A 17,270-nucleotide genomic window follows, 5' to 3' on the forward strand; every position below is an offset into this window, starting at 1 on the left:
ATTAGAAATATTTTGACCCTTTGGGGTATAAGGGCTCAAATGAATTGGTATTAGAGCTATTGCAGGTCATTAGAGCCATCTGACATCAGTGCAATGCAAAAAAAAAACATCTAGAAGTTACTGAAAATCCCTCTGGTATTTTTCCTGCCTGCAAGTGTTACAACCAGGTAATCTGCCAGGATAAACCAGTTAACTAAAAAACTGACTTGGAGCACAGCAAAGTAGCACAAATACTTGAAACACACGGCCCTGTATCAAGCTAAAGCACTGGGAAGTCTAGTTTTGTTTTGTTTTGGCCCATTATCCTATTTTCTCATTACTAACCACTGGCTTTTCAAAGCCTGTCACCCTGAGGCATCTCATTTCGGTGCCCCAGCGCTCTGCACTGCTTGTTTTACAGATGTAAGGACTAGAGAGGAGGACAAAGAGAAGCTCATTATGCAGGTGTGTTAACAGAGGCTCACAGAAATGAACACACTTTGCTGTCTGACTGATGATGGCCACGCTCAGACTGCAGCCACACAGCCAGATGGAGCGCCTTGGGTTGGCTGCTTAGTTTGACAGCTCTGACTGCACACTACCTGCAGCTTCAACCAGCTGCTGGCATTTAATGAATACCAGGACACTGCTCACAAACAGATGTAGTACATCCACCACTGCTTACCGCTTTCTCCTCCCTTTCCCCCAGAGTGCTGCAGCAGTATCATTCATAGCGTTGCCAATTTTGGAAGGCGCAGTCCTCCAGACTCCTATTCTCCAACCATCTCATTTCAAAGCATGAGCTATTTCACACTGCCACTGGGTCACCTATGAGTTCTTGCACAGACAGCAGTGCTGGCACAGCACACCCAGCTGCAGCAAACTCTGCCAGCCAGCAGAACCGCAGCAGGCAGCTCCGAGCTGCTGACCACAACTGCAGAGGACCGGAATTCATTTCCACTCCTCTCAGACCCACTGATGGCTGGGAGAAGCTCAGTGCCCTGCCAGCTAAGAGCCCTTCTCCCTGCTCCACGTTACCGCACGCCGAGCCAGCGTTTGATCGTGCTGCGCTGGAACTGACGCTCGTAAAGCTGCTCTCGTGCTTCGCCAATGACACCAACAGACACAGCCATTCTAGGAATCAGTACAAATCCTGCTTAGTAGGAGATACCTTAAAAAAAAAGAAAAAAAGGAAAAAAGGGACAGAAAAAGCACTCCCACATCTCATCACCCTCAGAACGCACGGAAAGAAACATGACTGCTGGAAATCACACTGCAGTTGGACTCAAAGTCACCTGCCCAGCAGCCACAGTGCAACCAACAAACAGGCACGTCCCAACTCACTTCTACTTAAAATTCTCAGACAGACTCTGTCGTGAGGATCAGAACTGACTCACTCAGTGCCAACTTAACCAGCTACAAATTAGCTGCACTCTGCCCTGTGACTGTTTTCTCTTAGCAGCAGGAGGACCTAATAAAGCATTTATTTCCAGAGCTTAAAGCTAGTTCCACCAAAGTGAAAGTCAAACAGCACCCTGACAGAGAAACTGATTTCCTCTGCCCTGCCCCGTGCTGTTTCAGAGAAACGTCCCATCCAAAATACCCTGAAACTCTTCCTCTCCTAAAGGCTGTGTGCCAGACCCAGCAATACAGATGTCATTAATTTCCTGTTTGTTCCCTCTTCCATCTCGGGAAGGAGAAACACTGCAGTACACAGCAGCACCAGGGCTGTCCCAGCACTACTGCAAGTTTCCCTTTGCAGTTTTGGAGCCTTGTGTGAAGGTTCTCCCTCTAAGCACATCATCAGTAACCTGTCCATCATCATGTGGAACAACATGCCAGGATTTGCTCAGGCAGTTTTCTTAAGCTACTTCTGCCTCTTAACTGGCACTGCTTTGATCTCTACCTGACACACACAGCTTCCTGCCAAGCCTGGGCTCAGCCAGCTGAGCACAGCAGTGTCAGCACAATGTTACGCTGCAGGACTCAGCAATGCCTCCCTTACCAGCACCAAGTTCCCATCGATCCCAGCACAAGTGCTACTTAAAGGGATGCAATGAACAAATCAACCAAGTAAAGGTGGTGACATCAATTATTTCGCTCAGTCTTCCTTTTCAATGTTTGCTCTCTCTTCACCCCTAAGCAAAGATAATAAGCAAGATGGATTTACATTTTTACCAGCGCTGCCTTATTACCCGGTTATGTCAAAATTAGGCTGCGCTGGATTAAAATTGTCATTGGCCATGAGCTTCTAACCAGGCAGGCCATAGAAGAGTTAGAAAACTAATTCTACCAAAACTACTATCCAGGAGCCAAAGCATCCCCCACCATCAAGCCTACTCTGCACATGGAAATGAACTGCCGATTATTCAAGTTACTATTATAAATGTTATGAAGTCATAACAACCTGCATTTCTGGCACAGGGATTAAAATGCACATTTACCTTCACAATGCTTTTGGTGCTGTCCAACCCCTACAACTCTGTGGTTCTGTGATCTTTTTGTGAAGCCTACTGCCCACAGCAGTGAAGCTGCTCCCATCTAACACCCTTGATTTGCTACACACCCAAATGAGTGAGCGCATCAAGCTAAGGCCTGGGAGCACAGAGGAGAGGGACCAGGAACCAGGCTGCCCTGCAGCAAGCAGCGTGATGGGAGAAAGCCTGCTGTGCTGCCACAGCCCCGTATTGGTGATGTTACACACCTGCTAGGAAAGCTTCCATCTCAGGGATTCACAGACCTGTGAAGACTGTATAGCTTTAAAATCTCATCTTAAAATAGCACACTGACCCAATGATACAGGAGAGGAGCCAAAGGAACACACATACCTCCTCCTGCTAAACACAGCCATTTCCAGGCAACGTACAATGTAGAGCCTTCCCAAAGCTGTGTGCTCCCCCTGCACACAGAGGGGCTGGCAGCGCTCACTGCCCTCACCAGCAGCCTCTGCTCAGTCCCACCAGGACTGCCTGCTGCTGCCCTCCTTGCAGCCTTGCCACAAGAAAAGCACAGATTAAAAAGTCTGAATAACCGCTTGTATGGGAACTGCTGAGTCCTGGCCTGAACCACTGATGGAGCACCTGGGGAATGGACCAGGTCAGCCCTGGGAGCTCAGGTGAAGGCAATTCAGCTGTGGGACCAGAAGGGGTGGAGCCTGGCTGCACCTCTCTTGGACCCCTTTGATGGGCTGACTGCCACTGGGGAAGGAGCTCTTTCTGGAGATCCACCCCTCTGATCTTAGAATCTTTTGATATGGGTGAGCAATCTTCCTCCCTTCCCTTACAGCGCTTTTCTATCGTGCTGGTCCTTCCATCATCACACCTTTGTTGTAATGCCTTTCCCACTGTACTGATCTAATTGCTGCTGAACATCCATGAGCTGTACTATCAAAAATACGCAGATGAATTCGGTTTTCCTCTTTTACACTTCCTGCAGTAACAATAAAAGCTGAAAAGCGGTGCAAGGGCTGTAACCAGAACAAACCAGCACCAAAGCAGAGGCTTCACGCAGGTCAGAGCTTCAGCTGAACGGCACCATAGGAGTGGCTGCACAGCCCCTCTGCTATGCAGCTGCTGGCTCCAGCTGCACAGCGTTAAACTGCAAGTGCCACTGCTCTGCACAGCAACTGTCCTCAAACACAAACACACACATAACTCCCTGCACAGCTCAGGCCGCAGAAGAAGAGCCAGAGGTTGCAGGAATTCAGCTCGGAACGCTGCTGCTGGCAGCGCTTTGTTAAACTGAGAACACATTCATACAACGTAGCAACGGGTTTCAGCACAAATAAGTATTACAGCAGATGGGAGCTTTATGGCACAGCTCTGGTGATGCCAGCAGCTGCAGCAAATGCAAACCACCACCAAGTGGAAACCCCAGCACCGACTGCGCCGGTCCCGAAGCACAACCATGGCTGCAGGACTCCTGGCTGTGCTCCTCACAGGGCCGTCACCTGCAGCATGCTTTACATCCCAGCTCCCATCAGTATTTCAGCTCACAACAAGGTATTTCTATCTGATGCCAAAACTATCCTAACTCACTGGCATAGGGAAGATTTGGGGTTTGGATGTTTCTTTTTTTCTTTCAATGAAAAGCAGCTGGGGTTTATGTTAAAAACAGTCATTAACAGAGACTCAGGTAAAGAAAGAAAGATTCCTATGCTGAGAGGCACAGCTGGGAAAAGAATGATTTGTTGTAGTTTTATATATATACATGTATGTAGGTATACATGCGTGTGCAAACATTTCTAACCACCTAAAAAAGCATTCTCTTTCAAATTCTGTTCACCAACCAACCTAAGGAAACTGTGATTCCGTTCAGAATCGTAACTCAGAAATATGACTCCCTGAACAGTGAACCTCTAGTCCCACCTCAAACAAGGAAGCTGACTTCTCAAAGAAGAATCACCAGCTCAGGAATCCGAGTTCCAGTTGGGTATTATTCTTCAAATTATGCCAGTGCTGCACATCAACTGCAGACAAACATGGTCAGGTCGGCCCAGGGAGTTTTCTCAGCTGCTGAAAGAACTCTCCAAACAAATAATCCCTTAACAGCAGAGCTGAAGAGCTCAGCAACTAGTGCTGATGTCCAAACAAACCAAAGGAGGAGAGCTGATGAAACACCAAAATAAACTCACTGCCCCAAGTCATGAGTGCGATACAAATGCCTGAACGTGTTCTGTCAGCACCTAAAATTTAGAGAAAAAGTGGTATTTGGACTCACAGCTCTTCAGTGCACTCCCTGGGCTCCCTGGAGCCTCCTGACAATCAAAATTGGCCCCATCAGCAATAAAACATTAAAAAAAAAAATGAAGAAAAAAAGGCAGAAATCACAGAGTAAACTCAGCAGTGCTCCACACATCGAGGACCAGAGCCTCACACTGAGCCCAGGAATCAGCAGCACCAGCTGTGGGTCAGTGGTGCCTGCACCCACCTGCACACAGGTACCTCACAGCACTCAGATCCTGCGGGAGGGTTTTAATTCCTTGTTTGCCTTTCTCTGTCCACTGTACACAGTGCTGCCACTCAGGCTTACTGAAAAGGGAGACATTTATCCACCTCAAAGCCTCCAGCACGAGCAGCCTTCCTTACAGGAGCAGAAAAATGCTCCCCAAACACCCTGCAGTGTCACTGAGCCACCTGGGAACCACGCTCAGTGGCACCAGCTTCCTTCACAGCTGGCTACAGCAACAACTGTGATAAATCCAGCACTGAGACTGTCAGGCCACGTGGGAGCAGAGGATGCTACTGACTGTTACACACTGGTACTGGGAAATCCAACCAGTCAGCTGCAGCCCGTGAACAGATCGCTTTCATACAGCTCACCTCAATCACCTGGGGTCTTCTCACAGTCCTTCCATTGCTCTTGTTATTATTACTACTATTATTGTTGTACTTGGCTTTTTTTTTTTTCGTGTTTGACCTCTGAAATAAATTAAGTAACAAAACCCTGCCTTCTCTAAAAGTAGTGCTTCTAATGACTGTTAACTGACCCAATGCAGGCATGTCCTCAATGAACATTGACACCACGTTATCCCAAGTAGAAAGATTAAGGTTTGCCATACATAAGGATATTGGAAAAAGATGATGCATCAATCTAACTTACAGAAGAAGGAATTATAAAAAGCTTATCTGGATCCAAGGATATATTCACACATTAGAATTTAATTTAGGTACTCAGATAAGATGCTGAGCTACCTCACAACCCACACAGTTTTCTCTACTGAAGTCAACATGCAGAGTCAACAGTCTGAATTTGTCCTGGTAAGTTCTGTCTGTGCCTTCCTCTGTTAATGCTCTGCATATCCATAAGCCCTTTGCTGCCCCAGTGGCAGAGCAAGAAACACACCAGAGCTCTCCACCTGCTGTAAAGCTGTGGGTTTGACCTTCAGAGCAATTGTTGCTCGAGATGTTTCCCTCACTGCTCCCTGAGCTCCTCCTTCCCAGGAGCCCCCTGGGAACCTGACCTCCCTGCACCGTGCATTGAGGCTGGATGGAGTTTCGACTGCTAAGACCGACTGCACAGCATTCTCACACTACACAAGCTTTTAGTTCCAAATAAGCTGAGCCACGGCACGCCCAGCAGGTTACATCTCAGCGTAACAGCCCTCTCTGAGCCTGGATGCAACTTGTGTGATTTTGTGCCCTACCAGCTCGGAGCAATCACACTGCATACACAGCAAATGCACCATTAAGGAGTTAGGATGTTTTAACAAACACACACCAAGTATGCTGCATGCACAGTTCAGACCAACTCTTCTCTGTTAGGAGCACCCCAGTGACCTCCCAAAAGCAGAGACCATCTTTACTGTCTGCATTCATCTTCCAACAAAGGCAGTGTTGTTCAGTTACAACAGCCTCGTGTGCGCAGGGGCCTCTCCTGGCATTCTGGAGAGCTCCACTCAGTCTGTTCCAAGCCAAAGTTTCTACATATAACTGCTAAGCAGTTCTGACTGAGGATTCCACCTCTATCCATCACACTCTTCAGCTTCGCTAAACTTCTGTCTGAGCAAGCCAAAGCTGCACCCATGCACTCCCATTTCTTTCGTCTTTTTTAGAAAACTAAAGGCAGCTTAAAACAGAGCACATCTAGTGGCACAGATGCCTGATTTTGTTACATTTTTCCAACAGAAGGATGGGTTTTGCTCCTGTGCAAGACCTTGGGAACAGAGTGGAGGTACTGAGAAAGAGGCTTCTTAAAGCCCTTTGCATTATTTACACCAGTGAGGTTGCAGAAAGCGAGCACATTTTGTTATAGTTTAACAGTATTGCATAATTCAGGAAACAGAATATGCTTTCATTTAAGTTTAAGAAGGGTTATGAATTCTGATTTCACTCCAAGTAGTACTAAATCAAGCTCTTAAGCCATTACATTTTCCAGACCAAAAAGAATAAGAATATAACTTTTGGGCAGCGTGGGGTTTTCCATTCTTTTTTTCCCCACCCACTTCCTCTGAGGACTACAAACCAAAAGGGTTTTACAGAATTCCCATACACATACTGCTATCCCCACCTCTGCTTTAAATATTTGAACTGAGAAATTCAGAAGCGGATTGGTTTCATGGTTTTGAAGACTCAGTCACCGAGAACAGGAAAAACAATCACAGCTTAGCTGTACTGCTACGTTCCACTGCTGCTTACAGAACCAATTCAAAGCAGCAGCAAATTCTCCAGGCTCGTTAGCCTTTCATTTCTATTAAGCTACCTAAAAAAGACAGCAGTTACCCCCTAACAGATGTTTCTGTAAACCCTAGCAAAAAATCAGCACATGATACTCTACTTTTACAAGTCACATTGCAGACAGGCAGAAGCCTTTAAAAGTACTACTAGAAAATAAGGGCTTGGACAACCTGCACCTCTGACAGCACTGCTGCCCAACAACTCACCTCCCTGCAGTGGCTGTGGGATCCAGTAACAGCCAGCTTCCACCAACAGATCTCGACTGTAGGAAAAGGAGATGAGCAAAGAGCAACGGGGAGATGCTGGACCACGACTGAGGTAAGCTCAAACAAATGCCTATCACATGGCTCCTACCACAGGTTTCTACTTGACACAACACATGAGACCCTCTAACATACATGCTCCATGGGATAAAACCCTACTTCTGCATAAATACAGAAGACAAGCACTCAAATTCTGCAAAACCGATTTAAAATTCCACAGCACGTGTAGCTTTGGAGAAATGGGAGCCAAGAAAGGATGTCACCAGGGCTTAGAACATGGAACCTGAGAAGTTCTACAAAGGGAATGAAGGCTTGGTGAAAAATAATTCAGAAAAACATGGTTTTTGCAAGAAAGAAGCAAAGGGGACAAAAGAAAAGGGACTAAAAGAAAGATGAATTGTGGAAAAGGCTGATTCCAGAAACACTCCTGCCTGGCAGAGCTCCCCCAGCCACTGCCCATGTCAGAAATGAGGCAAATATTCTGTACTCCACAAGGAAGGCAAGGGGCACTTACAGTGTAGGAGATCAAACAACATTTTATCCTTCAGCTTCATTTCAAGCCAGAAATAAGGTGCCAGAAAAGAAGCAGACACATTTCTATTCTTTAGTTACATAAGTGAAAGTAATTCAACTTCTGGTGCTGCTATTGGTCACACTAAAGCAACAACAAGTTACCATTAAGCAAAACCTGATGAAATAAATTTCTGAAGAAGAATTTGCAGTATCTGTAACTGTGAAATACACTCTGAGTGCACATGGACGCACACAGGCAACATTAAATGATTCTGACAGTAATTATCAGCAATAATAAAACAGGCTTCACACCATTTCCACCACGGAAGTCCTGCCAGCACTCCCTCCCCGTCAGGCTCCATGCATACTGCATCTGTCCTCTCCTCTCCATTGCTGACTTTGTAGGGAAGAATTTTAAAAATAAACTTGAAAAAGAGAAGACGAAAGCAGAGCAGATCTGAGCAGCCCCTGCTGCCATGTGCTGCGGATGCACAGTGCTGCTCCCAGTGCCCGTGCTATTTACATAGGAGATAGCAGAGCTGCGCAGCATGCTGCACATTGAGTACCAAGCAGAAAGTAAACAGATTTGACTCACTTAGGACAACACTGGCAAGAGTCAGCTCCTAAGGGCAAGTATTAAACTCCTGCTTAACTCTGAACAGTTTAACAGGGGCAAGGTAAGTTTAATTTGATAGACTGCACAACTAAATATGACTGCTCAGTGTATCAAGAGCCAGCTTAAGAACCATCCAGAAGCCAACAATACTATTCCTATTGAAACACACAACATTCTTCCTGCCTCCACCATTTTTCAGATACATTAATACCAAAGTCTATTCCACAAATCATGAGCTCAAACACAAGAACAAAGTGAGACTGACAAATTGCTGTGCACATTCACCACTATTTTTTCTATCTTCACATTTGCATGAAGGTTCAGGAAGAGATGTTTAGCACTTTAAAATCACCTGAGATTCAAGTAGGAAACTCAGTTTTATGTCATTAAAATATAACCAGACATCTCTAGCTCAGCCTACCTGCAAGCGCTCCTTGCTAAACCAGTACAGTCAGAAAAGAAAACAGGTGTTACATTTTAGGAACAGAGAATTCCAGTGCAAAAAGATTTGATTTTTCCAAACAAGAGCAGCCTGCCTCTCAGGACAGGGGTAAGTAAGGCACAGCCTGCAAATACCACCACGTATCACGAGCAGTACTGATCAAAGCTCTCCTACCCAAGGGGCTGCCTGCAGATACAGCAGGAAAATACAATCCAAACCAAGAGAGTCTTGGTTGTATCACAGATGCAGAAATCTGTGCTTGGTAAAATCAAAACTGTAACTTTTGCCTTATGCTAACGCAAATCCTTAGCACTGCAGACCTCGTGGTGCAGAGAACCAAAGTCCATTCCAATTCAATTACTTTTTTACAACAGGTGCAACATTTGACTGCACATTCTTACATTCCAGGCCCAAACTTTCCACAAAACCTTTACATTGTGGCTGTTGCTCCATTCTGTGGTAGCAGTGAAAACACTATTTTGTACGCTACGTTTCACTTCTTGCTTGAAAGACATTTTGATTATAGGGAGGTACAATCAAAAAAGAGTTTTTGCATTTGTACACTTACTTTTTACTTGCTTCATAAACATCTGTAATATTGGAGAAAAGGTGGTGGCTCTCCGTTTTGGTCATTGTGAGGCTCAGCTCCCGGGAATTTTTAAACATGCGGATCAGAATCTCCAGGCTCAGCAAGTAAGAATGCTCAGAAGATATCACTTCAAATATGGCCTGCGAAGCAGAGGGGTGAAAGAGAAGGGTTACTTCTGATGAGGCTGGGTCCCTTCTGTTTGTGGAGAGAAGCAAAGAGAAGGCATTGGCTGCAAGCTAAAAACGGTAACACGGGTTTTCATTTCCATGAGAGCTGTGTGTTTTACCCTTGGAAATGAGCGATTTCACACCGGGACCAAAAGCCGCATTAAGACTTTTAAAAACAACTGCAAATGGTGTTTGAAGACAAAAATGTAACACCAGCGGTGATCACTGCCCGTTCGTACTTAGAAGAGGCTTTTCTGTTTGTCTGTAATTTAAAAACACATGCCTGTCTCTGTGATCTGACTGGAAACTTACAATCTGTAACACAAATGTTCGCCAGCCAGACTCGGCTGCTGCCTTCTTTAAAGAGAAACTGGTAAGTTACTTGCCTAGAAGCATTCTTAGCTAACAACTCTGCTTACCCAAGAATCTGCAGAAAGCAAAACCATTTGCAAAATGCAGGGTTTAGACGCGTACCAACACTGATCAACACTGATACCTCCGCCACTTTCAAAGCCCCTACTTAGGAGCTGGGACGCCTGCAGCAGGGCCAAGCCCAGGGCTGGGCAGGCAGGAATGTGGCAGCCTGTCCCCTGTGCCATCAGTTACCAGAGCCCAGGCACTGGATCACACAGCAGCCTCCCGTGCCCGCCGCCATCCCACTGCTCACAGCACACAGCCTCACACCCTTCCCCCGCTGGCTGCACTCATGGCAAACCTCCCAGTGGACTCTTGGACTTTGAAATCCTCATTCCATGTCCACCTCTGACAGGGAAACCTATCCAGCCTTTGGACATCTTTTACCCCTCCAGGCTTTATGGCTGTTAGTCCACTACCATTTTTATACACATATGCACTGGGGAAAAATCATGAAAAAATTTTCAAGAACACTTCTTTCACAAGCTTCACCAAATGGCATTTGTCACCAGTGTGACCCCCCTGTGCAAAGCTAACAAGGGATAATACTATCAGCAGAGCTAACACAGTTCTGTGTTATAACTGGTGTTCATACTTGCATGTATCACTTCATTAGTTATTTGCAATTAACTTTTCCAAGCATCCTTAAATGACAGGAGAGAGCCCAGCTTTAAATGCAATACCACAAACCTGAGTATTTAGAGAGGATGATGACCATGGCTCTATAAACAGAGAGAGAGAGAGAAAGAGAGAAAGAGAAAGGGTCTATGAGTGACAGACTACAGAGGGTGCTCACGTAGGTGGTCTGATGCTCTAGAGAGGCTCTGTCCATAAGATATAAAACCAAGAGAGACTGCAAGCATGCTGAATAATCCTAGCCTGCAGTTGACACAAACAACGCTGGGAAAGAAGAAAACTAAAAAATTCCATTGGGGACATTCTCTCTGAAGAGTTTAAGTCTAGAGAATTCTGCTGGTTGCTGAGGTAAGCTTCTGATCACATGCAGTTTCTCCCAGATAACGTGAGATGCAGTGTTCCCACACTGTGCCTTCAAAATGCTTCCCACCCTGCTAAAGAGCCCTCTTCAGAAGAAGCAGCTGTTTTAGCTCAAGCCCTTGAGGCTGATCAGGTTGGGCTCAAGCCATTAAGATTCATCAGCTTCACAGAAAACCTACAGGGACAATGCCCACACAAGGAAGGAAGCCCAGCCAACACGTGGTTCAGCAGCATCACTCCATCCTCCTGCCTACCTCCACAGCTGCTGGAATGCAGGCAGAGATGCAGCAGCAGCAAGGCAGCAGCTACAGCACCCCACGTTCTTCATGAGAGCAAACACTACTGTGCAGGAGTACATGCAAAGGTGATGCTTAACGTGAAACTGCTCACCAAGCACACTCGCCTCAGCACCCAGGAGAACAGAGGTGTACTCCCACCCCAGCAGCAGATGTACCAGCTAGCAGGGCTGACCACAGGCAGAAAGGAGCCTGAGAAGGGCACTGCGGCCTTTGCCCATCATCACATTTCCAATCTTCACTCTCTCAAATAAAAAAATATGGTTTTCTGCAGTGACAACGTATAATGATGGCAAAAATAACCACTCTAAAAAGCAAATTGAAGAAATAATAAAATAATTGATAAAAGATAATTTTAAAGAAATACATGACTTGACAGTACAACTACATCGTGAAAATACTCCTTAGTTTCACTCTGAAAAGATAGGCCTCTAATATTCAAATAAAAACCCTCAAGCTGAAACTATTTTGGTGAATTTTAAGACTTTGTATTTAAAAGACAGCTGAAGAACTGGTTGTCTTTGAGGGGATGCAAACATGGCTTCGGGACATACAGACCACAGGCTCCTGAGGACATGAGGACCAAAATAAAGGCCCTGTGACTCAGAGCTTCTGAGCAGGAGGGGACAGAAGACCAGAACACACAGCCTCAACTGCTCACAGCCCAAAAAAGCAAAAGAAGATAGCCAAGGAAATGCAGGATTATTAAAAACAAACAAAATCCCTATGGTCTTCATCATGCACATGCCACAGGAGACGTTTCAGTATCTGTATATGGACACCACAGCTGCAGGTCACTGCTGTACCAGGTGTGAGGCTTGCTGCACACACCCGTGAGCACCATGGGAAGCCCCACTCAGCTCTCACCAAGGTACGTCCTGAAGTGAAATGGAGATTTTGGAGCAAACCACCACAGCAGGTAATTCTGCAGTGCTGCTATTCCAAAACCAAAACAACAACAAAAATCCACCCCAAAACAAACCGAAAGACAGAACATCACTTTTTTTCTTTTTTTGTTTTCTGTTGAAGGACATACCTCAAGAGCTGCAGGGATATAATAGCTGGCTAGGTCAGGCTATTCTTTTCAACACCTCTCATTCTTTTTGACATAGCCCCTGTAAGTAAGGAGAGAGGGGAAAGCAGATAAAGAGAACAAAAAGAGCAAAAAAGGAGAGAGACAGAGGGACAGAGATAGAAAGGGACAGAGAGAAAAGAGAATTGCATCAGTGACTGCTGCTGCTTCCTGCGCTGACTGCTGACAGCATGGATGCTCCCAGTTTATTTCAGTGCAAAAGGAAACGCATCAGGAATGCTGGGGCACAGAGACCCCATTCAGAATGGCTCACGAGGTGAGTTACAGCTGAAGGGCAACGCAAGGAGTTGCCCTGTTTGTGCTGCCTCCCACCTCTGTGAACACGAGGTTGGTGTTACACAGCTGCTGCTCCCAGTGAGCAGCACCAAGCAGGCGCCCTGCTGCAGGAGCACACTGTGTGCATCACAGTTGTGAGCAGGGGAGGGGGCAGGCCTCCCCCAGGGCAGGGAGCAGCGTGCTGGGCTCCTCTCCTTCGGAACCGACACAGAGCATTGAACCAGACATGCAGAGCAGCCCTGAGTTATCAACATAAAAGAACATTTTTCTTTAAAAGATACCTCTTGTCTCTTTCTTTCTTCCTGGCTGATCGCTTCTGATAATCCATTCTTTTTCACCTAAAAAAAAACACCAAAACAATGAATTCATTAATGTATCTTGTAGAAAAACGTGGTTTGGAGACAACAAACATCAAATATGCAGAATTATTTGAACACTGTGCTAAGAAGCAATTTAAGTACAGCACTAAAAATTCATACATATTTTATTCTACTTGAGATAGACAACAATGAACCATCACAAACAAATGTACAAAAACAATGTACAATATTTAATATCTCCAAACAATAAAAAGAAGTAATTAAAAACCAGCACAGCACTTCCATGGTAGGACTCAAGCACAACTCTCTCACACACACACACACACACACACACACACACACAGAGGCACAAGAACTCTTTTCTCCTCTCAAGTACATGTGTCAGTTGGGACACCAAACATCACAAGGTGCATTTTCTGCACTGGCCTGAAACACATTAGTATCTTAATTTGTGAAACACACCTTAAGGTCTTTTCAGACAGGTGCCAGTTGGTCAAAAATTCTTCTGGAGGAATCTTTTCCTTCAAAAGACCTGCAAAGTCCTGAGTAAGTGCCTCATCATGCTGCCATCCCCAGCCCTATGATGCCTAACTTCTTTAGTGAGAAGTATTTCTCCTCTCTCCATGTCCTGCAGCCAGACCAGCCATGCAGAGCCGGCTCATCACACAGCTGGGGCCACACACTCCACTACCAAACCCACACCACACTTCTCAAGTTGATTCTTTCCCAGTGTGAACCACGTGCCAGGACAGCACTGACCAACCCAGGATGGGCTGGCTGTGTGCACTTCCTAGGTGACCCCAGCAGCAGGGCACAGGCACTATGCTCTGCAGAGCTTTGTCTGGACAGGACCTCAGCTGCTCCTGAGACACTCAACGGGTGCACCTCCATCCTCCCACTTGCCACCAGGTTTCTCCAAAAGCTCCTAACAGACCAGCAGCAGCAGCTTGTTCTTCTCCACCTGCTCCTTGGAATTTTAAAGGCTGCATTAGTCTCTCTTGCTCTCCTGCACAGCACCCCCACAAAGCCGGGCAGCAGGCTCACCAGCGAGGATGGCAGCACGGTAATGGTACTTCATTTGCAGCAGACTGCTTGGCATTTCACATTGACAAAGAAAACAGAAATTCTCCATTTGTGTATTTGAGTAACTGCTCTTCTGAATACCTCACCATAAGCATAGACTTCAAGCACCACGTAAGAACCAGCTAGCTGCCTTCCTACTGAAGTACCTCTCCATCAACAACCGGAAAGCTTGGAAGTGCTCACTAGGAAATGAAGTGACCATTTTTTGGATGTCATGGAGGGCTTTTCTAAAAATATGCTGACACAGGAAATACCTATGAAGATATCCAAGAGATTACAATGCTTCCTGTTAATAGAGCAACTGTAAATTTCCAGCGAGGACAATGCAGGAACTGCTAACCTCACATTCCAGAAACGTAAGCTGTGTTTTGTGACTGCTGTTGTGGCAAACATGCGTTTGCACGTACCAAAAAGCACATGTAAATCAGCTGCAGAAGCAAAACGGCTCAAGATTAACCAATGTTCAAGCTTCCAAAAAGAGATGCAAATGTGGAGACCAATGTCATCATGCTATGTGAAAAAAATGCCACTCTGCCCAAAATGTTTTAGCTTTAAGATTCTAAAATCCACTTTTGTGGTGCTATGTCATCCACAAGGACTCAATATAGGCTTAAGAAGACAGTAACAACAAAGCTGCAAGGGACACCACAACGGCCAGCACCGCTGTGCCCCCCCAGGACTGCACAGCTTCCTGCCCACAGCTCAACTGTGATGGAGCCCACCAGACAGCAGGAGGAAGAACGGAGGAGAATGAGGGGTTAATCCCACACTTAGGTACAGGACACTCCTTTAAAGAAACAGCTACACAGGGGAAAGGACTCACAGGAAATATTTCATTGACAAATGGTGGCTGCAACATAAACCAAAATGGACACAAGCCTTCTGATTCTGAAAGGGGAGCTAATGCAGAGATCAGCCCTGAGGCAGGCAGCTGTTGCTTGACACCAAAGGGAAGAGGCAGCCATGGAAGGTCACGGCGAGGGTGGCTCAGAGAAGCAACCTGCTTAATGAGCAAGAGAGGAAAATCACAACAGTGCTTATCCCACAGCAGTCTAAAAAGAAGAGGAAACAAACACGAGATGACAAGGTGGATACAGACAGGAATCAGGGCAGCACTGACTGCAGTAACAAAAAGCAAATGTGCAGTGTGCTCTCCAGGCTCAGAGGAGCTGGAAAGGCAGGCACTGCAGTTCCCAGCCTACCAGGAGATGCAGTCAGACGAGAGTGCAGGCGGCCCATGGAGGCGAGGGCTGTTTGGATCCCCCTGGCAGTGCACTCCAGCAGAGCCACCTCAGGCTTTGCCCTCCTGCCTGCTGGGTCCTGCAGCTCCCTGCACACCCAGCACCACGCTGGTATTATCCATCACAGCTGAGCGCTGCGTTTCTTGGCAGTCATACATTAGATACCAGATAGCACCACTGCATATGATTGCTGTGAGTTCTTAAAAAAAATGTTTTAAGATGCTTTTGGAATGTATTTTAGAAAAACTCTTTATTCTCTTCAAATTAAAACTTCACAGAGGAAGGGTGGAAAGAACAGGGAGCAGATAAGCTGGCTCAAAGTGCCGCAGGAACCTAAAGAGGAAGAGGGCTGAAAGGAGGAGTTTGAAAGGAGCTGCATTTAAATACTATCCTACTTCAGAGACCTCAAAAGCTCTTTGAGAAGTCTCTTACTTGCACGTATGTGTAGATACTGCAAGAAGATAGAAGCACCTTTTTATTACAGTCTGAAGGCTTTAACAACTCAAACGTGAAGGTTTCACCTCCAAAAGCAGACCAACATCAGCTGTCAGGGCTGCACGGCCAGAGACACCCCGCACAGGTGATGGATTTGCTCCGTGGTCGTTCCCCTCATCTCCCAGCACAGTCACTGCTAACAAGGAGCAGACACCTCCTACACTCTGCCTTTCCTAACACACGTTGAAACCCAACGCTTCAGCATTTCCCAGCTGACTTCCTGCTACAATTCAGCACTTACTCTTTTTAATACAAAATGACAACATGCACTTTTTCCCGAGAGTTGTAAACAGACACTGCGAGACTCCCAGGTTCCCACCCTTGATTTTCACAGAGCACCTCTTCCCATTTACTTCCCACTTCAAGCCTTGTAAATCAAGTGCAGACACAGAACAAGTTTGCCGTGTTAGAAATGGTGAAGAACGAGTTTGGTTTATGTAATTATAAGCACAACACACCACTGGTTCTCACTGAGACAATTCTACTTCAGTCTCAAGACAAATTAGCATTTTTGCAGTCATTATTTCTGAATATCATTCCTTCTGAAATACCTCAGCTAACTAACTGCTAGTTTGCCTAGAAGGCAAAAGAAAACCAATTTGTCCTCATTAGAAACAATGTTTTTGCAGTATTAAGCAAAATGAACTACATTTTAAGTACTCAATCTGTTGAAAGAAAATTCAAAGCAGATCTTTTTTAAAACCACACTGTCTTGGCTTCTTTGTAATTAACAACTCGGAGATATTCATATTTCAATACCTTGAGCCACAAGGTCACAGCACCTGTAAGACAGCTCTTCTAAAAAGACAGTCTAGATAGACTGAGAAAATCTTACTCAGCATTAATAGTTATTAAAGTAAACACAGCAGGTAGTCCCAGCAGTCACTGGGACCAAACAAAAGAATAAGAAGGGACTAAAAGCTATGTAAGGTTCGCTCCACGCTGCCCCAAGCTACTGACAGCACGCTGTAGGGCTGAGCCTCCTCCCTGGCTACAGCCAGTACTGACTCAGCATCCCCATTCACAGCCACAGCTTTTCTAAGGACCAGCACTGCCAACACCACCTGCAGGCAGGGCTGAAGCCACCATCTCTGGAGCCTGGCAAAAGCAGAAGGTCTCAGACTACACACACAAACACAAGAGATGTGCTTGATTTATTCTGGCCAGCATAGTTTTAAAAAGAAACGTATCTTAAAGCGTAAGATTGTGAAATCCAAAGTCCTCTGCATTTCAAAGTTCTGTTTAACTCCATTTTAAACTACACTGAAATTTCCTGGTCACTTCAAATCACATCCTGTATCCTCGTGAGCCT

At 45.8% G+C, this 17,270-nt stretch overlaps 1 protein-coding gene across 1 annotated transcript in view; it reads right to left on the reverse strand.

Moving 5' to 3' along the window:
• The window catches only part of ARHGEF26 (Rho guanine nucleotide exchange factor 26), a gene marked incomplete at both ends in the record, with an annotated part of 37,411 nt that overhangs the window by 15,653 nt on the left and 4,488 nt on the right, over window positions 1–17,270 (reverse strand). The window contains 2 exons of the mRNA XM_079539904.1: window positions 9,557–9,717; window positions 13,101–13,157. Coding sequence (XP_079396030.1) covers window positions 9,557–9,717; window positions 13,101–13,157 — 218 coding nt within the window. The remainder of the gene's footprint in view (window positions 1–9,556; window positions 9,718–13,100; window positions 13,158–17,270) is intronic.

This window comes from Tetrao urogallus (genome assembly GCF_951394365.1).
Source record: "Tetrao urogallus genome assembly, chromosome: 9".
NCBI classification, from domain to species: domain Eukaryota; kingdom Metazoa; phylum Chordata; class Aves; order Galliformes; family Phasianidae; genus Tetrao; species Tetrao urogallus.